At 40.3% G+C, this 27,435-nt stretch overlaps 1 protein-coding gene across 2 annotated transcripts; it reads right to left on the bottom strand.

Moving 5' to 3' along the window:
- Positions 1-790: 790 nt before the first annotated feature.
- Positions 791-27,137, bottom strand: LOC137102054 (kinesin-like protein KIF3C). 2 transcript variants are annotated; one of them, XM_067481107.1, is made up of 8 exons: positions 25,127-27,137; positions 12,409-12,510; positions 11,689-11,811; positions 10,167-10,285; positions 8,617-8,733; positions 7,835-7,943; positions 7,324-7,469; positions 791-6,449 (listed from the first exon to the last, which is right to left on the bottom strand). In XM_067481107.1, the coding sequence occupies exons 1-8, from the start codon at positions 26,537-26,539 to the stop codon at positions 6,416-6,418; spliced, it is 2,163 nt and encodes a 720-aa protein (XP_067337208.1). In that variant the 5' UTR covers positions 26,540-27,137; the 3' UTR covers positions 791-6,415. The 2 variants fall into 2 exon arrangements, with proteins under 2 accessions (XP_067337208.1, XP_067337207.1); XM_067481106.1 differs by having other exon boundaries at positions 791-6,583; positions 25,127-27,136.
- Positions 27,138-27,435: the final 298 nt, after the last annotated feature.

Here is a 27,435-nt window from a genome sequence, read left to right as displayed (position 1 = left end):
AGACAGGTGGAGGGTGAAGAACAGACCTCTGTTATGCCTGTAGGTCAGCTGCTCATAAGACTCAGGGCATCTGAGTGAATTTATAGACCTGTGTGTCACCTATGAGTCAGTGCCAGACATGATTATGTGTGAATGTTGCTCACAGTATAAAAATCAGTTAGGTCACTGAAACATTGGAGACATTCTGTTGAAACACATCAATACTGTGAATATGCTTGAGATAGTGCAAACGTTTGAGCGATCAGAATAACTGGTTTACAAACCATATGTATAAATAAGTACTTCACTATAAATAAAATTACCAATTCAAAATGTTTGCTCAAATTGAAGTACCACTGCATGCTCTAAAATTCATTTTAGGTATAAAAGCACAAGGACTTCAAAATGAACTCCTTGTAAGAACTTCTCTTACTTGACTTTTTAAGCTTATTTAATCAAAGAAATTATGGAATTATAAACTTCAAAAATTTCTTCAAAAAAGCTCAGAATCGGATCATTTAGAAACTTGGATTCTAAATCCATGCAGTAACAAAAACTGTAGAATGAATGTAGTAGAGTAAAACAATACCATAAAATTTACTTTCCCCGTGTAAAGTCTGACTTATGAGATCGTATGGTCCATAATGCAGCATTTTCTGATTTTATGTTCTACAGTTGTGAACAGGTTTGTGGTTTTTAAATATTAAAGCTGTATAAACACCTGCAAGACTAGCATGTGACTTGAAGCTCTGAAGCTAAATGGATCCTACTAAATCAAATTAATCATGAGTGCAATCACACACACACAACCTAAAAACAAATCTTTATTGATCACATAGTTGAGCAGCAGGTGCCTGTGACACTGTCTTTCTATTGCATTTTTTTCCATCAGACATGAGTTCAGCCTAATTGTTCTGCCATAGACATACATAGAGACACACAAACCCCCTCTTTACCTTCCCCATCCGACACCCTGACATCCTTTACAGGCAGGTTACCATGGAAACAGGCTCAGTATCCACCACCACCTCCACAGTTATTTCTCACTTCCTGATTGTCTTCGGATCCCTGCCCCCACCCATCCATCCATCCCCCTATTTCCATCAGCATAACCTGCTGCCCCGCTCCTCCTCTTCCTTATCCTCCCCACCCCCACAACCCTCACACACATATTTACGCAATTTTTTACAGCCCAGACACAGATGGAAAACAAGAGGTGGTTTTACAATTTAATATGACAAAAATGTTTATAAATGAGCAACACAGACTGGAAAATGTTCAAATAGCTGCCGTGTTTATGCGAATTCCTTCATTAATCATCCAAACCGGTAACATTCAGCAACCCACCATCATAATCTATGTACTGTATGTTTTCGGTGGAGGTGATTAATTCTTCATTATGCATTGAAAATAAACAAGATACAGAGCAAAAAAACTGAAAGTTGCTGCATTCAGTACACTAGACACAGACATTCTTATTTATTTATGTTTAGCTTGAACGTTAATATTTAATGTCTTTGATTACTAGCACCCTAAAATGTGACCTGATGATACATTTGCAAATAAATATATCTCCTTTTCCACTGATAATACACCTCTGAACATATGAAGATATAATTTGTTTAGTCAAAAAGACGTTCAGACGCATCAGACGTTCACTCGTTCCAGTTTCTCAAATGTTCTCAGAATTCCTCAGTTCTCTGTTTTACAGGATTTTGCTCTGTTGGTAGGATAACACAGGCAATTTAGGCTTCCTGTGATAGACACGTTAAACTACTGTTTACACACTTTCCAGATCAAATGATTAATGGACTGTTTTGTTTCTCTAGAATAAGCAGGTTGGACTAAGTGTCAGTATAAATGCTGCTTTTGTGGAACACAGAGATTTGCTTAAACATTTCTGCCATGTTTGTGTCAAAACACCTTTTGTAACAATAGGACAATATAATGTGTCTTTCATTGTAAAATACATAACATAATCAACATAATCATGTCCGGATCTGCAATGCACCTGATTTATATGTTTTCCTTTAAAACTTTTCAAAGGACTGTGCTGTGCTCTCCTAGCAGGGGGTTCATCTGCAACAGGATCTCTGGCATCAATAATACAGTGATACAGTAGTTAGTCACCCTGACCCCCAACTGTGTGCTCCTCTTAACCTCTACGATGTTAGCAACCCTGTTACACCTGCTGTCTAAACCACAGGTCAGTCAATGCTTCAAGTTCGTTTTTTACAGACCTTCTTACCACAGCAGCCCTTTGCGGTTCATTTATGTCCATTGTATTCTAATGTTTCATGTAGACTACAAAGAAATTAAAAATAAAAAGGAAAGATGAGTTTACATAGTAAGGTAACACTCAACTACACTATTCCACCATGTATCCACTCACCGATCACTTAACTGTTATTCATCACATATACAATTTAGCCCAAAAAGATTCGACAGCTTCAACAGCCACACATTCTACTGTTATGAAGCCTATATTGTTTATGCAGTTTATATTGTGGTATTTCCATCACAGCTTCCTGACAACTAAATTAAGCATTATCATCTTTGTGAAGCTGTTCCTTTGGATTGGATTTACAGGTGTGTATAATAAAGAGGACACTACAGTGTAGTGTAACTCAAGTAGCTGCTGTGGGATTGGATTATAGTTAAGTGTTTTTAATTTCAATCCACATTTCACTGATACCAGAACCATTGGATGTTTGTCTAGTGACAAGTTTTTCTAGTTTTAGTATCATCATCATTCAAAAGTGAGAGAACATGGCTTAATTTTTTACAAGCGCTTTTATGGTGTTAAATTTCAATCTGAGGGTGCAAAGAAAACTCCCTCTTTGAACTGAAAAGGCATGATGAAATGGTTTGATATCCCCAAAAATACAAAACAGAAATAGGATTCTATATTTTTTCAGTAAATATCCACAGATCCACTGCATAAAAGGTTGGTCATATTTAAAATCATCACCCATAGTTGTGAATAAGCTCTGATCTCCCTCTGTCTCTCTCTCCTTTATAAGCCCATTTACCTGCTCCTCTCTGCCAGACATTGCTTCCGTAGATATTGTGATCATTGGACAATAAATTAGATGAGGAAAACTGTTTTGTTTCACCTGTTGTTTCTCTTCGGACACTTTTAGCTGTAACTTTGTATTTGCCCTTGTTGTCACCTTTTTCCCTGGTAGTTCCAGCCATTTTTAGTTCTCCACTTCTCCTCATCCCCTCCCCTGTGTTGGCTCCCTCTCCTCCAGGTGTCCAAGCTCTGCTGCAGAGAATCTCCGCTCACCCATGTCCTCATAAGTATTCCGTCACCATAATTAATCGCTCTGTGTTCAAGCTGTTACCTACCATCTCTCTTTCCCCCTAGATCACCAAGCCATTACCTGGTCCGCCAGCCACCTCTGCAGCGCACATCTCTCCTTCCTGCCACTCCACCTGTCCCATCATTACATTTAATATTCAATAAACCAAATAACTTCTTCCTCTGCTCTGCATTTTTCTGGGCCTGATAAGTCTGACAGTTTAATCTAATCTGGCCACCAAGGACACAGCAGGCACAAAGGACTGCAAGAGATGTACAGAGGGTGCTCTTTCGCAGCATGACACCAATCCAGCCAAGATCCAAGCTGATCTCAATACAATATCCCAATTCTCTACCACCACTCCTCCTCCTCCACCTCCTGTAGCTACAGCCTCTGCCCCTTCGTTCTGGGAATCATGTAGGGCTCCCTGCAGAAGTTATATTCTGGAGACCCAAAGACTTGCAGAGCCTTGCTACTTAATTTCAGATTGCAATTTTAGATGTGACCCTCAACTTTTCCCACTGAACACACCGCATGGCTTACGCCGTGTCATTGCTCTTTGGACGAGCTGAAGTATGGGGTACGCCGATTGAAAAGTTCCAGATCTACCTCCATGTTTTAACTGTTTGCTAAAGAGCTGCTTAGGGGTTTTTGGTCCCATAAAATGCAAGGATACAAGGTAGAAGGACCCTGGCTGAGTTCAGAACTTTCATTGCTCTTGGAATGAACCTGTGCTATTGGAAATTTCTATCAGGGTTTGTCTGAGTCTTTAAAGGATGAAATCAAGTTTCAGGAACTTCCAGACTCTCTTAATGCCCTGTTTGAAGTGTGCACTCATGTGGACCACAGAATGTGAGAGGGACGCCCTAGAGTTAGGCTCCCTAGCTCTCAGGGAAGCTGGTGGCAGTCTCCTGCCTCTGCATTAGAAAAGCTGTCACTCCATCTAGCTCCCTAGAGATCTTGTCCAATAACATTGATCTAACCAATGTACCCAAAATCTATCACCTCCTTAAATTGTTTTTTTGGTAAAGACAAGGCCACATCTCTTCCTCCTCACAGCCCTTTTGAATCCGCCATTGGGCTTTTACCCGGCACTATGCCACCTAATGACATATTCTCTCTCCCCTCCTGAGTGCAAAGCCATGGAGAAATATATCAACGAGCCACTAGCAGCCAGACTCATCCACCCCCATCTTCTCCCACGGGTGCAGGCTTCTTTTTTTGTGGAAAGAAAGTTGGGGGGCTCCAACCATCTGTAGACCATCACGAGTTAAATCCGAAACCTTTGCGCAACCGCTATCCTCTTCCACTTATCTCCTCAGTGTTTGAAATTCTGCAGGGTGCTTCTGTGTTTACAAAATTGTAAATCAAGATAGTTTGGATCTGTGAGGGGGACGAGTGGAGGCCTGCATTTAAAACACTTGCCGGCCACTTTGACTAACTGGTCATGCCCTTTGGCCTGACTATTGGTCTGGCCCTATTCCAGAATATGGTCAACTTTGTTCGTCAACTTCGACAATATCGTTTTTTTCTCCCCCTCTGAGGCCGAACAAGTCACACATCAGAAAGGTTTTGAGGTGGTTTTATCAAAACAATCTGTTCGTGAAAGCTGAGCAGTGTGCCTTTCACTTGCCCTCCATCTCCTTCCGAGGGGTTCATCTCTTCAGAGAGAATGGGGATGGAATCTGGAAGGTGAGGGCGGTGAGAGACTGGGCCATTTCAAAGTCACAGAAGTAGCTGCAGTGTTTCCTAAGATTTGCAAATTTCTGTATTGTTTCATTAAATTCCTCACAGTCGTAGACAGATTTTCTAAAATGGTCCATGTTATTCCCCTGCCTAAACTACTATCCACCAAAGAAACAGCTGAAGTACTAGTTAATCAAGTCTTTAAAATCCACGGCCTTCCCTGTGACGTCGTCTCTAGCCGGGGCCTCCAGTTTATATCCACATTTCTGAGAGTTCGGTGTCAAAGTTAGCCTCTCCTCAGGTTTCAATCCTCAATCCAATGGTCTGACCGAGAGGTTAAATCAGAAACTGGAGACTGTGCTCCAGGTCCACTGTTCCCGGGAACCATCCTCCTGGTCTCAGAATATGATCTGGGTCAAGGACAGCCAAAGCACCCTACCATCGGCCTCCACCGGGCTGACTCCCTCTGTCAGGTGCTGTAAGCTGGCCTGGAGGAGGGCGCAAGCTGCTCTGATCAGGACCTCGGACTCGTAAAAGAGATCTTAACTCTCACTCTCAAACTAATGTTTATATTTTTATTTATATAATTTTAAAAAGGGTTACAAAAGTTAAAAGCTTGACTGAAACTGTGTTCAAAGTGTCTTGATGTGGTATTTTAATTTGCACGTGTTATTTCCATTGTCCTGGTTGCGTCAGGAAGGGCATCCGGCGTAAAAACTGCCAAATCAACATGTGGACAATGATCCGCTGTGGCGACCCTGAACTCACGGGATAATCCGAAAGGACAAAAAAATAAAAAATAAATTTCCATTGTCCCGGTATGAAAAAAAATCCAGCAAACTGAATTGGGAAGTGTGCCTTTGTATTTTAATGTTTCTAGATTATGTGAAGGCATTAGACTCTGTGGATGGACAGAGGAATGATGTGACACAACAGTTCCAACCAGGCTTCAAACTACCTCACTTCAACTGTACACATCATTTGCTAAATCTCTATTATCTACTGCACTCACCTCAACAGCAATGAAAGCCCCCTGTTACACAGAAAACAATCCAAATCTTCCCAAACCTCGCAAACACATACAATATTTACACTGATATCTTACAGGGGACTTGCACAGTTTGAGAGCTTTCATGTTTGTATTGATCACAATTAGAAACACAAACAGGCAACCATACAACCCTGTATGTCCACTAAACACACCCATACACACAAACATACAGTCGGCAGCCAGCTCTTTAAGAAGATGAACTAAAACTCAAACATGCAGGAAAGATGGGGTTCGGGTGGATATTTACAGTACATCCCTAGACTGGCTTGTTACAGAGTTTTAGAGGTTCATAAGGTTCATTTAGTTTCCTGACAAGAGATAATTTCCATTAAAGTGACCTCTCAGGATTCAGCAGAGTGGTGATGTGTGTTTGTGTCCCTCATTCAGAAGTCTTTCAGAGGATCACTGGCCAAAAGAGGAAAAGGAAGCTGAGGATTGAAATAAATAACTGTTAATAAAAACTCCTTTAAAGCTTTACTGTGCCAATGCAGCTGTGGCAGTGTGACATCCCGTCAAGGAAACATTGGAAGAAGAGGAAGTGATGGATTTTGGTGTCTGGCACCTGCAAAAGAAAAAGAAAAGAAATTACAAGAAAATGGGAAAAAAAAAAATATATATATATATATATATATATATATAGAGAGTGTGTTTGTCTGTGTAATCTCATAATTTTGATTTAATGAGATAAACCCAGCAGCAGTGAGATTCCAAGGTGCTTAGGAAATGAGAGACATCAGATTATGATCACAGAGCGAGAGTGTGGTTAATCCTGAATAATCCCATTTGGATTTGCACTGACTCTAAACCGTTTACATTAGTCAGATACAGGCACAACAGTAAAAGCAGGTTTACAACATGCAAAATAAATCATATTGCCCTATTATTTGATATCAACTGATGAATTGATTACAATTAATTTTATAAACTTTATGAACAGTTCTAACATATATATTGATTGTAAAGAATTACAAAATCGTCTGTACTGGTTTTTGGTGCTGATGTCTATATTGATTTTCAGATATAATGTACATCACATTGGCCTATATTGTCTTTTTTTGCATAAACTTTTTAATAAGCATCCCTTATATCATGAGTTTTACAATAAATGAAATGAAATATAATGTATAGTGCTTATTATATTTTGTATTAAGAATTTTAACTGTTTATTAAAAACATTGTTATTAAAGAGCCCTGTCAACCATACAATCACTTCAGAAAGTGCATTTTTGATTCATTTTAAGTTTCCGTTTGTCGTGGTTTATTCTGTACAGATAGATTTTCTGTTTTAAGGTTCGGGCTCACCAGGAGCGAGACTTGCGGACGCCTTTGTCCTTGGTGATCAAGTTGTCCACAGAGGGACTTTGGTTCAGCTCTGCCTCTGCTGAGTGATCCAGTGAGCTGGTGTTTGGGGGAGTCATGTCAAGCTCCAGAAACATGATATTCTCAGCCTGAACACATAGAGGGAGTGAAGGTAAATATTAGTATAGATCACATTCAGAGAATAGTTTTCTCTTTAGTGCTTTTATATTTTCCTGCCTTAATTACAGCAATGTGTCATTTAATTGCCATAAGGTATTTATATAATACATACATAGTATGCACACCAAGATCTGATCATGCTATGCCATAAACCAAGATACAAACACTTCAACACACAAGTGTGCAACCAATATTTTGCTTCTGAGATTTACTATAAAGTTTTTTTATAGTATTACAAATGTATTTCCATAAATAACCACATTCAGCGCCCAAAGTGGTTACTTCTCAACTCCCTATAATAACAAACGCACGCACACACCTACCCACTACCTACCCTGTATCTGGAGTGAGCTCCCATCGCTATGGCAACCCTTGCGTACTGGCTGATGGGTCGTTTATATCCGACTGCTGATGCCGGCCTTTTCTTCATCTGTGAGGATTTGCTGAATAGGGAAAGAGAAAGGGATCGATGAGACATAAAAAAATCTAGTGTGGGTTTATAGCCAAATATTTTAAGTGCTTCGCCGCTGACTGACAAGCTGATAACGAGACAAAATATCAACAGAAGCTTAAACCAATTATAACACATTTAAAAGCCACGCAAATGTGATTTTAATCTATGTTTAAAAATTATATTTTCTGCTCCTCAGGTCCTGTGGAAGGCTGTGCTGAAGGTTTTCATTCTGCATTTGGAACATCTGAAACCAGAAAAGCTGATAAATCGACAGGTGTAAGACCATGTGGTGCCTTAAAGACTAATTAAAGGATGTTTAAATCAACAGGCAACCAGTGTAAGGACTGTAAGATGGCGTGTGCTTCTGGTCAAACTTAGGTTCAATAGGTACAAAACCACTATATCAGTTATTTTTACAACATAAATATGATTCTCCATCTATAGTTTTTAATGCTTCTTTGCCTAATATCTGACAGAGGTGTGTGACAGAAAAAACATTACAAGTCATACAGAGAAAAGCTGGCGTGTTACAAAGGTCAAAAGGTCATGAGCCTGGACCCAGATTCACAAGATTTGGAGTTCATTATATGTTTTACCTCACCACACCAAACAAACACAATGGGCCAAATGGGAATTTCCCAACATCTAGTAACATCACTGACCTTTCAGCAGGAACAAGAGGCTGGAACTTCCACTGATCCTCCTCAGGGTCAAAGGTCAGTCTGTTCATGATCTTATTCTTCTCCTCTGGAGGAATGAAGTTCTCAATGATTAAATACCTGCATGAACAAATCAACATAGAGGTTTGATTGAAGTTCATATCAGCCTTTACAGTTTGTAGAGTTACCAGCACATAGTGTCTGGTGTTTTCGTATTATTTACATTTCCCTCCTAACCTACTGTTTCAGCCTGAGTTACTCAATAAAATCTCTCTCCATATTGTCCTCTTCTTGTGCTTGGTCTACTGTAAATAAATCACAGAAGCCACTAAGACTCCCCACCTCTCCACTCAAGCCCTCCAATAAAACAAGTATTTAATGTAAATTATGTTTTCTAGGAATTGAGGTCAGAGATATAAACAGAAAACTACTTCATTGTTTGTGTTAATGTCATTAGTTTAAAAAAACAATTAATTGTATTTAACAATTACAAGAAATTGCAGTAGGAACAAGTCCTAGAACTCAAAAGCATTTTTGCACTTTTGGTTCCCTCGTTCCAGTGGGTTTTTTTATTGGGGTTTTGGTTAAATGCCTGAAATGAGGTCTGTGGTTAACACAATGTCAAGAGATTTAGATGTTTTATCTAAGACATAAATTCAATCAATGAATCACCCACTTGAGATATTTTTAAGCATTAAAGTGTCTAAAAAAGGCAGTTGCTGACAAGTGGCTAAGTGAGAGTACAGAGGCCGTCTGGAATATTAATCTTCATCATGCAGAACTCAGAGACTAATATACTCATTAATCTCTCTTTATAGCTTTGTCGACCTATAATTCATTACCATTAGCTTTATGATCTCACTGTGACACAAAAGGGAAAGTACTAAGTTGAAGTTTAGTTGTGGTGATGTTTAGGTCATATGACCATGGTGTAGTTCATTTATAGCCTAACATCTTTAAATAATAGTGATTGTCTTTAAGCTTACAAAATCATAGAAGTGCTTCTCATCAGACTATGTTACTTAACAAAACATGCATCAAGACGTTGTGTTGGTCATGGAGCTTATTCTCCACAATAATTCAACTGCCAATGGAAAAGTTCCATCAAAGGAAACTTGGGGTGTCTTGTCCATAGTCTTCAACATTTGGATTGGAACATCCTGGAGACAAACCACAGCCCCTCTGGTTTGTGAACAACTACCCACCGGACCACAGCTGGCCCCAATCTGTGTGAACCTAAGTTTGAACAAGCTGTTATGAGCTTGTGCAACACTGGATGTAACTTCATGACTTTGGCTCTCTACATATTTGCAATCAAAATGCAAAAGTTTGGCATCCATTCAATGTTTGCTTTATACATTATGCATAATATAAATGATCATTATTTATGCAAAAGTCTTCAGGAGCCATTATAGATGCATTCAGCTTCTTCAGTATCTAAAATAATGTGAAACCTCAGAATCACAAGTGTATCCATGCTGTGTTTGCTGTTCCATCAGGACACACAGTATTGGCTGATTTTGGTGACCCCTCTAGATGTTCCTTCCACTCACTTGAACTTGAGCTCTCTGACGAGCTCGTTCTGAGTTTGTTCCAGCTCCTGTCGACTGGTCACGTGCTCCCCGTTCACGTCCTGGATCTCCGCTTTGATGCACTGGAGCTTAGCATAGAGCTGGAGGATAAGAGAGAGCAACAGTAACAGACAGCGTGAGGAGGAGAGATGTTGCCCAGTGCAGTGTAGTCGATGATGAACTGGCTTCCAGCTCGCTGCAGCTTGGTTGCCCATGGCAACAGCACTGGAGGCACTGGTGTCTGGAGAATTGGCCAGCGAATAGGAACACACCAACATGGCAGCCCTGCCTCCTTTCAGCTCCCTTTTTCCTCCTGTCCTCCTGAACTTTCACTCCTATTCATTCTTTGAGTTGACATAGCACTTGGTTGTTTCTGACTTTAATCCTGGTCTGGCTTTAAAGATGACACACAAATTCAGTTAAAAGTGTGTGCAGCCAGAACTTTGTCAAAACCAGAATTTAAAGAAGCAGCTGGTCACACACTATGTTGTAATGCCCTATGTTGTCTCAGAATTAAATATATTGTTAATAACAGCTTGGTATTGGAATATAACATATCATGTTGGGAGTGTTATTTACATTTCTGCTCACCTCAGAAACACAACTTCTAACACTTAAAAATAAAAATGAAATTTGTCTCAATCCTTCAGAAAAAAGTGCTTCTCTGTGTTTGGAGCAATCAACTTTTCTTCTTTATTATCGAATCAAATGATGAATGTTAGCGTTGCCAAGCAGGATTAGGTGGAACTTAAGAATTTAACTTTTCTATTTAAAGTGTCTATGAATTCAGTTAAAAAAATTACTCAACAACTATTATAAACATCTCCTTCATTCTGCAGAGGTTTGATTTTTGTTTTGAATGCAAAACAAGAATGTGTAGAATTCACATAAAACATAACCACAAAAATGAAGCAGTAGCCAGATTTATCAGCCGACAGTTTCTTTACCCGTCTGAGCTTTTAATATAGATTTCGTTCATCTTTGACACCATGCAGTGGTGTTGTGTTACAGTGTGTTGTGTTACAGCATCGGGGAAGCAAAAACCAATACAGGATCATTAGTCACATTATTATTATTATTATTTACATTCACAAAAGGGGTTGTTAGTCCTGCTGGCCTGTGCAGAGCAACAGATTAGGAAGCAGAAGAGCAGTGAAGGGTTTACAAGGTTCAGAGTGTCCTTTGCAAAAAAGGATATAAGAGAGGCGTTTGACCAGCAAGACAATGACAATGTTAGCAAAGAAAGCATGAAGAGACCCTGGAGAGAAAGTTAGAGACAGTGAGGGAAGGAGGGAGGGATCCAGCAGGGATGAGGGAAGGGTAGGACAAACCTTAAGGTACTGGGGTTTAAGCAGTGTCCGAAGCAGTGGGTCATTAAGATCCAGTTCAACAGGTTCAGAGTTGAAAGGGATAAAGAGCATTAAACTCACTTTAAGAATAAAAAGGAATGTGAACTGCACGTATGTGTGAGTGCATGTAAAATATATTTATAATTATATGTTACCTTCTTGAGTTTCTTAGTCTTTGCTTCCACCTCCTGCTGCAGAGAAGTAAAGGTCTCCCTCAGCTCCACCGTCTCCTCATCCTGGACCAACATCTGCTGCTGTATCTCCCTCTCCTTACGTGTCTGAAAGCATCCATTAAGAAATCTGTCACCTTTCTGTTCGTCAGCATCTACTGCATTGTTTGCAGTGATTTTGTATTTTTTTGTAGTGTTTGTGGAAAGTAAACTACAGTGCTTTCAGTGTTTCATGCTGAAAGCTCTATGGTTTTCTACATCCAACCGACCAATGGATTTGTGAGCATGGATAGATTACTGAACAGGTCTACTGGCCACGGGACAGAAACTCTGTTCATGCTGCACGTATTTCTTGTTTGAAAAAGCTTGGTAGAAAAACGCAAATGACCAGAGAGAAATGCAAAACGACACGGAAATTACAAACAGAGACCTGAAACTATTGCTAAGTGGAGCGAAATGACTGAATATAGAAACAGAATCACTAACAATAGACATACAATGACCAAAAATGTATGCAAAACCACCAAAAACGGATAGCAAACTTTCAAAAACACATCAAAATATTGCCACTAAATGTCCCAAGATAGACACAAAATCACTAAAATGAAAGGGTTGGGGGGCTTCTCCTATTTGTGCTCAGGGGTTTCATTTTCTCATAATCCATCCATGATTGTGAGGAACACAAACACACACAGCGGCGTTTACCTGCTCTGCAATCTCATGCCGTTTCATCTCAAGCATCTTCTGCTGCTCATTGGTGTGATCTATGATGTTCTTTCCACCGACCAGCAGCTTGCTCTCCATCGCCTGAAAGACATTAACGGGCTCTGAATTATATACACATCATTTAAATACATACATTTATTTAAAGTTTTAAAGGTTAAAAAGCTTTAAAACATCAATTCCCCTCTCATAATAATCAGTGGATTATTAATCAGGCGCCAGTAACAAAACTGTTATCTTTCCCAGCCTTGAAGCTCGCTGGGGTCAAACATGGTTCATCTGGAGTGTTAACAGTCTGATCTGTGTGTGTTGGTCCAGACTTTGTGCTGATGAGGCAGATGTAGGTGGAAGTGGGCAGCTTAGCACCAACACGATGACAGCAGTCTAAAACAAGCTGAGCTCTGCTGAAACACTGTTAGTGTTTCAGAGCTCAGAAATGAATCCCCCTCAAATCCAGAGAGTGCAAACCGCATTCTCAGAAGGTACAACTACACAAATCCTTGTGTACTAAACCCTTGTAAGCGTAAATACGTTTTTATTTACGTTTTACACATTGTCCCCTAATATTTTCCATGAAATGGTAAAATGTCTCAGCTTCAACATCTGATATGTTGTTAATGTTCAACTGTGACTATAATATGGGTTGATGAGATTTACAAATCATTGTTTTCTGTGTTTACTTAGGTTTCGACAAATGGTTAAATTATTCCTTCATTATTCCTTTTCAAGATGACCACTCTCCTTTAGACCTTCATTCTCACAATTAAATAAACAGTAATGTGTTCTGTGCATTTTTGACTTCATCAAGGTCTTTTCAAGGCCATAAAAAGCAAAGCAGATTCGCATTAATAAAAATGAAGAGAAAAAAAAGGTAAAAAACATTGTGCCACTTTTTCTTTGTAGATTTCTTTAAAACGAAAATCTAACTTTGCAGCTAAATCATTATCACTTTATGCCTCTGTTTACTGTGGAGATTAAAGGCCAAGGTTGATTATACACACACACACACCCACACACACACACACAGACCCACACAGTCCGAAACTGACTGATCTCTTTCCTCAGGGCAGAAATGTGTGGAAATGCATAAACAGTTAAAGATTAGAAACAAAATCAGGATTAAATGTAAAAAGGAGGCAGTGAGAGTCAGATAATAAACGGGTTTAAGAAGGGCAAACAGGGGCCACGGCCATGTTGTACTGGCCACATTCCAGTCTCAGGACTTTACACAAAACGATATTGTATGTTTCTGTGTGCCAACTGTGAGCAGCCTATACATTATCTATTACTTACACAGAATTACACACACCACAGTGTCAGCTTGGTTATACTGCGTGCACAGAAAACACACTCAAACTTATGCAGAGTACAGTGGCATCCTTCAGTAAGGACGAATCTGCAGCACAAAGCGTCTTTGTTTGCAATGTGTGTGTGTGTGTGTGTGTGTGTGTGTGTGTGAGACTGCCTGGTCTGCTGTTCTTTGTGTTTTGTCATATTTTTTCAGCTTTATTTAAGGGCTGCTTCATGTCATGGATTTTCTCTCTCAGGCATCACATGCCTCTAACCCTTACATCACCCCATACTGTATAAACAGGCTGGACAACATGACTCTTTACGCTGAGCACGACGTTTCAGCTTTTCTGTCCCAGAAATGTGTCAGATAGAAAGAACTGTGCTGTTATTTAGTGAGAAAATGCGTATTCATGGATTTATGTTCATTTATAGAAAAAAAAAGCCCAGTGAGATTCGCAAAACTGTGTCAAACCCCAATACTCACGTACACACCAAATAAATGTTTTGCTTAGGGCAGTGACAAACCAAGCCAACATCCAGGAGCTAGCAGTGAGGAAGCCGAACTGCTGAGTCGGTACACAACACTTTTGAGAACAAGGAAAAGCATAAGACCTGAGACCATGGATAAACTAAATATAGACAAAGCAGCATTTGCAGCATCCAGCAGCATCAGCTAAAAAGCAGCTGGTGGGGTCCCACTGTGCTACCGATGGTGGAAGACCCATTGCAAAAACTTTGAACGAGCTCACTAATAGTCCAACATCGCCAACGATTAGCTTCCTGTTTGATGGCCCTGTAGCTATGGGAGCTATCGAGAGTCTTTTTCAACCCAGAAAATGTAAATACTTTTAAGTGATACTGTAAAATGAAGTATTACAATGTTTCTGACATGTTGTTTGTTGCCAGATGTAAGAATAAAGATCACTTTTATGGTGCATTTAGAACAAACATCTGCTGCATTCTGGATACTAACTGTGTACTGAACTGATGAAATCCACATTTTCTCTGCATGTGCTATATGTCCTGCATTTGTGTGGATACAACAATAAACTGGAACCTTATTTTACCTTAGCTGAGTCTGACTCTTTACAGAGAAAAGAAATACACATCTCATTAAATTTGTGATCAAACAAAAATCTAAAAATAACAATTAATATTTTAACTGGGATTATGTGCCAAGTACAGCACTTGGTACAACATTAGTTGCAGCTGTGCTGCTGGCGTTATCTACTTAGTTGTCTTCTTAGGCATGTGGACAGTCAGCAAGGCGTATAATCAGATTCACTCCAGTGATTTTTTTGTGTGTTTTTATTTTCTGAGCTAGAGTCCTTGTGATGATTGCCAGAAGGAAAAAAATGAAACACCGAAGCTTTTATAAATGCATAACACTATCCTGGAGCTCGACAGCCTGCATATTTGTGTGCAGATGTATAATATGCTCATAAGTGGGTCTTCACATTCTTTTGGCTGTGACTGATTTCCTGATGCGAAAGTGAGGAGAACGAGAAGTGTTTCATATTGAGCCGACTCGTCCGCATCTGCCAGCCAATGACAGCAAGGCCAGGGCCTGTTGGGCTATAAATACAGTGTGATGACAACAGGTCGTATGTGCGCCCCAGAGACACAGAAAGCTCACCGGGAAGGGACGGGGACACAGAAGAAGAAAAGCAGAAGTAAAAAAGAAGAGACATGAGACGCTGAGCGTGAAAGACAAGAGGCAGAAAGGAAAGAAAGAAGAAAGGTCAGGCCATCGCTGGGAATCTGTTTCCAGCCTGGTCGATGCATGAAGCACTTATACAACAACAAGTCAAAGCCTAAAGTCTCATTAGCATTCACACACTGTCAGTCATCTCCCACGTCTAACAAACCAATACAAGGGAGATCAAGTGACGAGCAATCAGCAGATCCCAACCCACAGATGAACCTGTAAAATATCCTTTGTCCCTGCGGGTGAAATTATATATGGACATGAAATCGCAAGACAATTGTAAGAAAAGCCATCTCATTCTTTATATAATAAGTTTATTGTCTTCCTTTATTTCTAGAAATTGTTGATATTAAAAAAAATCACGCAGTTAGCTGAGCTTTCGAATATTATTTCTTAAAAAAAAATGATAAAGATGCTCTGACTGTAAAATTTGTTTTTGATCAAGTAAAGCTTTCCTCCTAAATCTCACCTCTTATTCGAGACACATTTATCACAGACATGAGGCAACAGTGGCTATAGCGACAAAATATTACATCTCTCATTTATCCAAAATAACGTCATATCTAATGACTTGAAAAATAAAAATATTTTTACTATTTTATGTTTATTTCTCTGCATTTGTTTGTCTTCTTCAGTGAGAGACAGAGGAGAGTGTATGGTTTAAATGTGTTCTCTGAGGACCTAAAACATTATGTAGACACACACACACACACACACACACACACACACACACACACACACACCCACACATACGAACATGAAGAGTGAAGAGTTAATTCATCAATATTTCAGTGATGCATCCCTCCATGGTGAAAGATGGCATACAGTGCTGAGCTCTTGTTTAACAGTCTCCTACACACACACACACACACACACACACACACACTCAGACAAACACTTCCCTCTCTCTGTCCAGATATTTTCCTAATCTAATTAGACGGGAAGGCAGCTATATAAACAGGAAGCAGGAGTCATTTTATCCATAAAGCCATGCATGTATGTCAGCGTGTGTGGGGTGGGGGTTTTGTGTGACCATCTTAGGGAGCAAGGACAGTTTAGGAAAGAGAGGACATTGTGGCCACCTTCAAAAGCCTGTTTGAGGGTTACAACTTGGTTTCAGGTCCCAGGTTGTGCTCATTAAAAGCAGTGGTATAAAAGTGGTATAAAATGTTCCATACATAACAGCCTATGGGGGGCCACGGTTGACTGGACCCCCTGGTTGACGACATGTTAAAGATTATGGTTACATTCGGCTTCATATGAAATGCGGAGATTCACAAAGGACCTCTACAAAGTCCAACCATTTGGATGAAGGCAGCATCTCAACCAGTCGTGTGTTATGATGGTTAACCTGCTCCCAGTCTTACTCCAACCATATCTGATTACCTCTGCATTCTCTCAAGCTGCATGTCGCAGCGTCTCATCACACAAACAAGTTGCTACAGGAAACTGAACTTGTTCAAATCCATACCTCATTCTTCTGTTTTTATAATGTTCTTCCAATGTGTGTGTTGCACATCAAGGTGGATGTCACGTTAAGCCTCTTGTTTCCTATACTGGGGTACGAACAGCTGTAAAAAGTCAACACTGGGCCACTTTAGGGCGGCGGTTTTTGGTTTCCAGTGAATACGCAAAGGTGTTTTGAAGAAGGGCTAACTAAGCACCACTAGATGGAAGGATATCTGTCTAAAAAGGCTTCTGTGTGTGTGTGTGTGGTATATTGTAGAAAGCTGATGTGTGCATACAGGGTATACATGTGTGTGTTATGCTATTATATTCTTCCCATGAGGCAATAGGCATTGTTGCTGAATGGGCGTTCTGATTGGCTGAGCCTCAGCTGGCAGGATGTGCTCATGGAAAGATCCTAATGCACAGTCAGTGTTGATTTCCTCTTAAAACAAACGCTGGAAAACGTAAAAATGTACTCATGGTAAACATAAGCACTCCTAATTCAAACATGTGGTTCATATTTCTTGTTCGTATAAAAGACTGAATTATCATGCTGCTTCTGGTCGTTTGCTGAAGAGGCTGACAATGCATCTAAATTTAGGCTCCTTACAGAAAGAAATCAGAAGATTCAAAGAGCTGGAGAGAAACAGCCCAGTGTTTCCCCACAGACTTTATTTGGGCAGCTTGCCAAGGAAGAGCTTTATTATTAGTCTCAATCTATTAGCTTCACACTTACTGTATGAGAGCAGCCTGTCACAAAATAATTTTCGTGCTGTCACAATTTAAAAAGTGTTTTTTTAGTAACACTGAAGATGCTTTCATGTTGAGTGTGTCCTAAAATGATATCAAGATGATGAAGGCCCATTTGAATATTTAGATGGTTGATGTGAGTAACTGAGCCGTTGGAGAATAAATGCATGTTCTCAGGAAGCTTTAGGACATTTTACGTCTTTGTGGACCTACAAAAATCCTAAATAAGAGAAGCAGAATGACAAAAAAAAAAAAAAAAAAAACCTGAGAGAGAGAAGAAGGCAGATCAGTTCTGACCCAGAAAAGTAGATCTAAGAATAGTCCCATGAAGGGTCGGACACGGCAACCTCTTTTTGCAGAAGCTGCTCTGCACGAAGGTCCCGACAGTGACTTTACTGATACCAGATTGTTTTTCATACCCTCTTACATTCTATTAAAAGCTACACTTGGCTTTTTTAAGTTACTGGTGTAGTACAAGCTCTTGGGAAACTACAAACCTTGGCAAGACACAATTCCACAAGTAAATCAGGAAAAAACAAGAAGCGATTCACAGTGTGGTATAATAACAACTATTAAATAATTGACAATTTATTGAAAACAATCATTGTCAACAACCTTAAACACTAATGTTTATTAAGGCCATAAATATAAAACAAAGAAATTGTGGTTAAATAAATGGAGGATTTAAATATTTACAGGTGAATGAAACATTGACACAACATGACACAGTGGCTAAAACATGCAGTAAAAGCTGAGCGCAGTTTTTTCACACATGCTGATGTTACAATAAAACTGGGGGAAAGAGTGGCCTAAATTTTAGTTAGCAGTTATGACCAAGCTAACTGAATACTGTTGGCTTTTTCATGATATAATATTGAATTTCCACAGGAATCAAATATTAACTTTGCAGATTATGTGTCTGATGTTCATGTCAGTCCACTACACTCTTAAATTCTTTGGTCATCACAGCTTGATTTAAATGAACATCATTCTGCTCCCTCTCTAACAGTGCTGTATGACGTCAGACCAGTGAGTTGTTCCCGCTCACCACTATCTCACTTTGGAAATCCTTCTGAGCATTTTCACACATCATAATGAAACATACACGGTGAGAAAGTTGACATGAACATACGGTCAAATGTTAAATTTAAACCTGTGATGCTGTGAATGCTTGTGCTGGTATCTTGACCTGCAGCAGAGCCAAAAGGATACACACATTATATTCTGACAAGTACATTACACCTGCAGCAGAGCCAACAACAGCTTAAACAACAGTTTCACTGCATCACAACACAGTCCACAGATGGAGCGATGCACGTCGGAGGCCAGTTACAGTACCAGCACCCTGCAGAAACACCAGCTGACCCAACAAAGCTTCCCAAGGCTGGTTTCTGACCTACTTACATTTGTTGTGTGTCAGTGTGTATATCTGTGTGTGGCTGAAAGGGAGGTGAAACAGGTCTCAACTGCTTTTCATCTGATATTATCTGTAATTGTTGTTTCCAGCCAGAGCCTCAGTCATCCTCAGTCTGCCTCTCTGCCTAGCAACCTGTTTCTCATTGGTCAGTTAATCTTTAGGCAACATCCCATGATTTGTAAGCTACTAACAGTCTCAGCCAATTAGAGAAAAGCTAGGCTGCCGTAAATTTCAGATTTGTTTGCGATAACTGACGTAAGTTTTAATTAACAACCCCTGAAACTTGATGTGTTTATATATTCATACTTATTCTTTGAAATGTTGTATTATCTAAACTGTTTTGTAAATTTAAATTGGCAAACACACAGAAAATTTATGTTTTTAAAAACCATAATAAAATTGGAAATGGCTCTATACATAGCTTTTTTCTAACTTAAAAAAAAACAAAGAAACAATGTTTCTTTGTCCACGTCACAATCTTATAACTGTGATAATAACGTGACCATGTGACAGGCTTAATGAATCTGTTGGTGTTTCTGTGTTAATCTGTGTCTTACTACACTGTAACTAAGTCCACTGATACCAAAGATATAAATCTTTAAATATAGGCCAATATGTACAGTAGTTTCAGTTTTTATTATGACATAGAATCATCCTAAAGGAGCTGGGCACTGTAGTTTAGAAATATAATTCATTCAATTTCAGCATCCTACAACAATGTGCGTCTTTAATGACAAACAATAGCTTGAGCGTATGCAGGTTTTCCTCTGAATCACCGGCTAAACACTGGGGCATCAAAGGCAGGAAATACTTCTCCAAAATCATCCTCCTCCTCCTCCTCGAGGGCAGAGAATCATTTTTTGCTGATCGTCTGCACTGCGATCACTCAGCGTCAAACACTGAGGCCCTCAGGATTGTGCTGCCGGATCACAGCAGACTTTAACCACACGGTGCTTTGGAGGACAACACATCAGGAAGAAATATGAGGAGCCACACAGAGAAACGTACATGAAAGCACTCAGTGTGAAGAGCACAGGATCAGGATATACATTAGCTCTGTCTCAAGGGACTTTCCCAGATCTCATACCATCACTCAGAAAATACAAATGCCAAACCAGAGATGAGACAAATACAAAGAGCAGATAGACAATAGAGCAGCGTAAGTGCCCTGACTCCTTTTGCCAATTTGGGAGATTTTAGACCTTTTGTTTTGAGCGTGTGCTGCTGAGTGCGTTTGTTCCAGACATATCAGCCATGCGTGCCAATGTGCAGACAACAATGCTTTAAGCTCCAGGCCATTCATTTTTTTTATCTTATTTTTTTGCAGGGGAAAATTAAATTAAGCAATCTGGTTGTAGTTGTTTGATTGTGTTGTCTGAAACATGCAAACTGCCATCCTGGTCAGGTCTCCTTTGAAAGACAAAAACAGAAGTGAAATTTAAATAAAAGTTAGAAGTTCAGCCAGAAGCTGAACACACACATTAAACTCTAAATTAAACCATAAAAGGAGTGATTTCGGCTCTTTTTTTGTAGAAGGTTTATAAAAATGATGATAACGTGATGTTTCCAGAAGCACCATGTTAGCTGAATGCTTACACCGCATAATTGCAACATCCCCAGTTCAATTCCGGAGGGGAACCATTGCTGAATGTCCTTCCTGTCTCTCTCTCGTTCTCTCTCTCTCTCTCTCTGTTTCCCGTCTGCCTCTTTACTATCCAACTATTCAATAAAGGATAAAATGCCAAACGTGTATGTGCTTCTTTGAATTTGACTGATAAAATGAAACACAACAATTAACTTTAATGTTTCCAGTGAATATTTGTACTCTGATGAAATGACTGGATCATGTTCCTAATTTACTAAATTATGTTATCATGTGTGCTATTATTACATTATGTATTTTTCTATTTTTGAAATGCATTTCTTTGCACTACCTTAAACAGTAATTACCTTTGTGTTTGAGAGACGCTATCAAATAACACTACCTTGTCTTATTAAGATAAATTATTTATTATTTAAGCATTTCCAAGTGATTAAAATTTAGCAAAAGTCCCTTCAGGGGTCGCCACAGCAGAATGTGTTCCGCATGTTGATTTGCCCTTCCTGCTACAACCCTCCCATTTTTACCCGGGCTTGGGACTGGCACCAGGGTGGCCCTTGATGGGAGGGTGGGGCCACAGCCAATTGATCCCGCAGCTTTCTGCATCCCAACCCAATGCTCTACCACTGAGCCACCAGGCTGAATGGAAAGTCTTTGTCTTCAGGGTGAAACTATTTCTATTAATATAATTATATCAGCCCTAATAACCTGCCACCCTTTTCTGAATAGTAAAAACTTGTTTCTCTATTGTTGCTCAAACTTCCACCTCTCCTCCGGGGGTTAAAGGTTTAAAGCAAATGTTGGAACACCAAAAATAACCTAAAATTCACAAACTGATAAGAAAAAAAAACAGGACACCACTAGGGATTTGTCCTTTTAGTACTCATTCTTTTCTGATTTTCCTATACAGGTGACCCGACCTTATCCTCACATTTGAGCCTTGGGCTGTTAGCTGCAGCCCAGTAAACGATCCAGCTGTGTCTCGTGATGAAGCTACAGTGTTATACAGACTACAGTCACTCAGTTATTCTGCACGAGTGACTTATTGACTGGATATGCTGATGAATCAGAGCAAGTAATTAATGCATGGTCTGACTCATTCTGTGATTGCATCCTGTTTGATGCTGTGTTGGAAAAGGGCAAAGAGAGAATTGACATTTTCAACTACAATACCCATGTTTTCGATGTGGACAAACGAGACACTCAACCAGTCTGTGGATAAAGGGCACGAGCCACAAAAATATATGTGTATTGTACCAGTTCCAGTATATATAGTTCAAATATGAGTGTATCATGAGTGTGCATCCCTTAAATTAAATCAAACTGAACAACACAAACAGGTATACAGAGATTAGTTAACGTGTTGTTTGGCTCTGAAGGAGCTTTCTAAAGTTTTGAAGTGTACAGTAGGAAATGTACCCTGATATGGTGAATCATGGTGCTTCTAACATCTTGTAGAGATTTTCATATGGTAATTTGGCAGATGCTTTTATCCAGAGTGACAAACATCAGACTGAAGTTAAGGAGAAGACATTAAAGCAAAGTTCTATGAGAAGATATGTTTCTGTTTCATCAGATCCAAGCGCAAGTGTTTTTGTTTGTTTTTTAGATCTAAGTGCATAGGAAGTTGTTAATGAGTTCTGTCTTTTTCTTCACTTGAATAATGAAAGTGAGGCTGCTGAACACGTTCCACCATTGTGGGACCACAGAGCTGAAGAGCAGTGTCTTCTTTGCTGAATTTTTCAAGAAGACGAGAATGGTAACCTGAGAAAACCCTTAAGGCCGCAAATCAAACGTATGCCTGAAAGAAGCTATTCTGGAAACAGAGAAATTCAACCCAAACCGGCTCAGAGGAAAAGACAACTTAGGAAAAAGGAGAACCACGACAAGCCCATTCTACAGCTAAAGAGCCAGAATGGATTGACTACATCAGCTGTGTGTCACTAAAACCTGGAATGACATCTCCAACAAAGACCCAAAACCCAGAATGCAGGGAAGAAACACAGTGGATCTGACAGTAAGAGGAGATAGAGGTTGATTTTGATATAATGGGTAAAAGAAAATATATGAGTAAGGTTTATCATTAAAGAAATATAGCCATGAATATGTGTGACTACTTTTAAATTTATGAAAATGTAATTTATCAAATATCAAGAGAGTTAAGAAAAACGATTTAAAAGGATTTGAATTGTTATGTGTAATCAGACTTTGGCCTTGAGTGTAGAATGATAAGATAATTAACAAATCTGTGGTGCATGAACAGTGTATGGGGAGACATGACCTAATGGTGTTAGGACTGGACAAAGTTATAGATACATAGATATCGTATCTATAACATATTGTAGCCCAATGCCACGACCTGATCACACCATGTAATGGTGTGTGCATGGTAACTGACAAAGATCACAAAGTGGAAGTCCAAGTAAGTGTTACCCAGTGTAGGAAAAAAGGTTTTTGCTAGATAGACAGGCATATTTCAACAGCCTGGGGACACTGTTTCAGTCTGCAACTTAATTAGTATTACTAAATTCATTTTTTAAAAAATGCATTTTTCTGCTTTGTTGTTTGCATTTTAATGTAAAATGATTCTAACTCATTTCAGTGACTTTTAAATTGAAACTGTAAATTTTAATTTGCAGTGGGACATAGTGTGTGAAAGCTGCACATCAACATTTTCTAAGTGTTCTCTGAGCTCGTCTTGAGGTGATACGTTTTGTTAATTTACACTGTGTCCACTCCAGAGGTTTAGCAGAATAATCAATTTAGCACAATGTTAATGCAATTTATGGCTGACGATCTAAAGGTAACATCAAGGTTGAATAAAATCTGACATAAAAACATGTTTTCTAATGCCTGATATCTGTATCAGATAGCATGTCGGAATTTAATTTGAAATGTGGTGTCTGTGTCACACACAGTAGAACTAAAACAGCCAGTATCTTATTGCTGATGTGATGATATTGGCAAATGTCAGCTGGATGGAAAGAAAAACTGTAAAACATTCGTTAGAAAAGTCCGAAAATATGACTTCATCAGTCTGTATAAGTCCGGCTAAGACTCGCATACTGAGGTGTAATTAAATAATAAAGCTTCCAGGGTTACTGTCCATAATGTGCCTTAATAACAGATCATCAGATTATCACACATGATAATCCCATGGACCACATGTCCTTAATCGGATGTCTTGGTTTGTGTGGTCTGTGGGTGTGTGAAGGAGAAACAGACAAAGACAGAAAAAGATGATACTCTGAGAATCTGATTCTCTGTGAACATGCAACTAAAGTTTTCACTGAAAAATGCCATATACTATAATTTCAATCATTACCATTTTGAGATAGTATTTTGGCTCTTGTCTGACCTCCTCTGACACTTACAATGGTAGAGTGAGAGTTCAGTCTGAACCTCAGGCAATAGATTCATAATTATACCTGACACATTGAAAGCTTTCAAAAGTGGCAAAATTTAAATTGAGTCACAATGACCACGCTTCTCAAAAATGTACTTTAAATGGACAAGGAGACTGCAATACCAAATATTGTTTTCAAGATCAGCAATAAAACAGGCTTACATGTGACATGTGGAAAAACGGCAAGTCCCAGAACCATCATGCCACTAAAGCCCGTGTTTTGTTGGCATGTGGAGCAAGAGCAGCTGCCATAAATATGAAGCCAGTTAGAGGTGCAAATCAGAGCACAAGCAAATACCGGAAAATTCGTTGCTGAATATGTGAGCAAATCTCTCTGCCGTAGCTAAATTCAACCAGATATATACGGGTTTTGGGCTGTTGACCATGGAAAACAAGACCAAATGATTAATGAATATATCCAGAAAATAATCTGTTTGCTAAAATGTACCTTGCCAGTTAAAGCTACAATTCACAACTTTATGGAAAAAGGGTACGAGTAGCATTCTCCTTAGGTACAAGTAAATATCTATGTGGATCTATGCAGAAAAGGGCATCTTGGTTTTTGAGCAAACACGTTGATTGTCATAAAGTTAGGAGACAGGACCAAGAGAAAAGATGAGAAGTGAGAAATTAAAATAAATAAGAAACTACAAAACATATCAGTTAAGCAGAAATAACTGAGTCACAGGAGGCTCTGACAGCACCCGTCCATCTTAAGAACATTTTGGAGCACATTCCCCACTAATCAGGTAAAAACTTCCATACTACAGCTTTAACCTCTGCATACAGGTTTTAATGGTCACAGTGTGCTGATGATTTAACCAGCAGAGTTTTATGTGGATCAAAGTGTTCCAATTGTGAATCATCTGAATGAATAAATAGGCCTCCCCCCACTTTGAAACTCTATTAATCAGGTAATTGTGGATAAAGCTTTGTTGTGTGTGATGTTTCCATGAACCTATGAATGTACACACTATACTGTAGTTTGTCTTGTCCTTTGTGTATTTTGGATTAGAATGAATAGAAGGAACAAAGGATGTAAGAAAAAAAACACAACCTGATGGTTTGACCTCTCACCTTGTACTGGGCGGTCAGCTGCTCCGTGGCTTCTTGCTCTCTCCTCAGATCTCCCATCATCCTCTCCTTCTCTCCCAGAAGCCTCTGCTTCTCCCCAGCTAACAAGGATCCATCTTCTCTGATGGCTTGCTTCTCCCTCTCCAACCGCTGCTCCTCCAGCTTCACATACTCCTCTGCCTCCTTCTCCACCTCCACGTCTTCCTCCTCACCGTCTGTCTCCCCATCTCCATCTTTCTCCCAGGTCTCTCCATCCATCTGCTCCCTCTTCTGTTTGCTCCTCCATTTCCTGTGGTTGAGCTGGGCCCTAAGGCGAGCGATCTCTCTCTGGAACTCACGCAGTAGAGCATCCTTGGGGTCCTCGTTGACTCTGGGCTGGTTCTGGATGTTTTTGGCTCGATTGGCATAGCGGAGGGTGGTGAGAGTCTCTTCATAGTGTTGAGGGGCTGGGCCTAAGGTGGCGACCATGACCGTCTTTGCATTACCGCCCAAAGAGTCTTGCAACAACCGGGTCAGCTTGGAGTCCCGGTACGGAACATGGCTGCTGCGCCCATCTGCTAGAGCTGAGATTACGTTCCCCAGTGCTGATAGTGACAGGTTGATCTTAGCAGCTTCCTTCAGACGCTCTCCCTGGACACCAGTTTTGGCTTGGCGCTCGCTGCCAGCCAAATCCACCAGGTTGAGGCGGCCGACTCGAATGTGTTTCCTACCATCTGGTCCCGGCTGGCTGCACTCCACTGTGATCAAGAACAAAGCATGGGATCTGGACGAGTGTTCGTTCATGTCTGTTGCACCAACCGCCCTTGCTTGGTTTCCCACATTCATCACCTCCTCGATCTCCTTGATGCTCTTGCAAACACACGATGTGAGATCTTGAACATACACCCCAGTGTCTGGATTCTCTCTGAGCTCCAGTGCCCTGGCACTGCCATGGTTGGGATCGAGGAGATCCCGGATCTCCTCCCGATAGATTTCGAGGTAGGACGCTCGCACCAGATACTGCTTATCAGACTGTGAGCGGGAGATGTGTGTAAAGATGTGGTCAAAAGCATTGGGAATCACACCTCGCTTCTCTGGGTCCATCCACGCACCTTGCATGGTGTAGGTCTTTCCTGTTCCGGTTTGGCCGTATGCAAATATGGTGCCATTGAACCCTGCCAGCACTGAATCTATGAGAGGCCTCACGCTCTCGTCGTACAGGTCTCGCTGTTTGGAGTTTGGATCATAAACTGCATCAAATGTGAATGTTTTCTGGGGCTCGCTGGCTGGTGCTCGAGGATTTCTGAGGATCACCTGTCCCAGCCGAAGATCCATCTGCACTATGCCCCCTGCAGGCCCATTGGATTCCTCTTTCCGGTTCAAAGGGCGGCATCGAACCACCACCTTCACTGCCTCGCTGCTCTTAATTTTTGACATGATTGGCCCTCTGATTCTTTACCCAACAGAACGATTTAGGTTATTGTGTTCCGAACAGGCTGGAGACCTTTATAAAGCCTGCAATCGGCCTGACAATCCTCCTGTCTGTCTGTTAATTGTGTAACCACAGATTTTTGCAATCTTCAATAACAAACTCAATATGGCTTCTTGATCATGCCACAAAGGAAAAATAGCTGATGACACATACTCTGATATTTACCAGTGCAAATGCTGAGATGCCACTGATAAAGAAAAACGAACAATTTCATTCTCTGCTTGTTGTCTGCAGAATGGGTCCACACTCACACAGACGGTCAGCGCCTCTCATGCGTTGTATCGACGCTCCGTTGCAGTCCCGCTACATGTCCAAAGTAACCCGGTGAAAAGACAAAATCCCACAACGCCGGTAGTGGAAAACACCGATTCAAACATGAAACCCATGTCACCTTGGTTTGAAACAGCCGGTAGATCCGCTACAGACCGCGGTCCGCATCTTCCAGTCGTCCGCTCACTGATGCTCCGAAGTGGATTTGCGCTCTCGGTCCGTGCGGGAAAACAGAGCTCCAGTTCAGCAAACACATGCACACGCACACGGAGACGTACACACGCACGCATACACACAGTCATCAACCACCACACCCCACATCACTGCGGAGTGAAACACAGGATCATGGGAAGTGAAGTTTTTGTTTCACCGACTCTTGTTTAAAGCGGCCCCCAACTCGTCACATGGACACGATGGCAGTTTGTGTTTTTTTTTGTACACACATTTTTTGTGTGTTTATTGTTAAAAGCCTTTTTATTATGTCAACACCACCGGGAACGTCTTTCATAACCAAAGATTTGGGAAACCCCTCACTGTACACTGACGGCATCACATACAGTTCAGGCTTATC

This window comes from Channa argus, chromosome 17 (genome assembly GCF_033026475.1).
Source record: "Channa argus isolate prfri chromosome 17, Channa argus male v1.0, whole genome shotgun sequence".
Lineage (NCBI taxonomy): Eukaryota > Metazoa > Chordata > Actinopteri > Anabantiformes > Channidae > Channa > Channa argus.
Note: the sequence above shows the minus strand (reverse complement) of the source record. Positions and strands in the feature narration are given on the sequence as shown.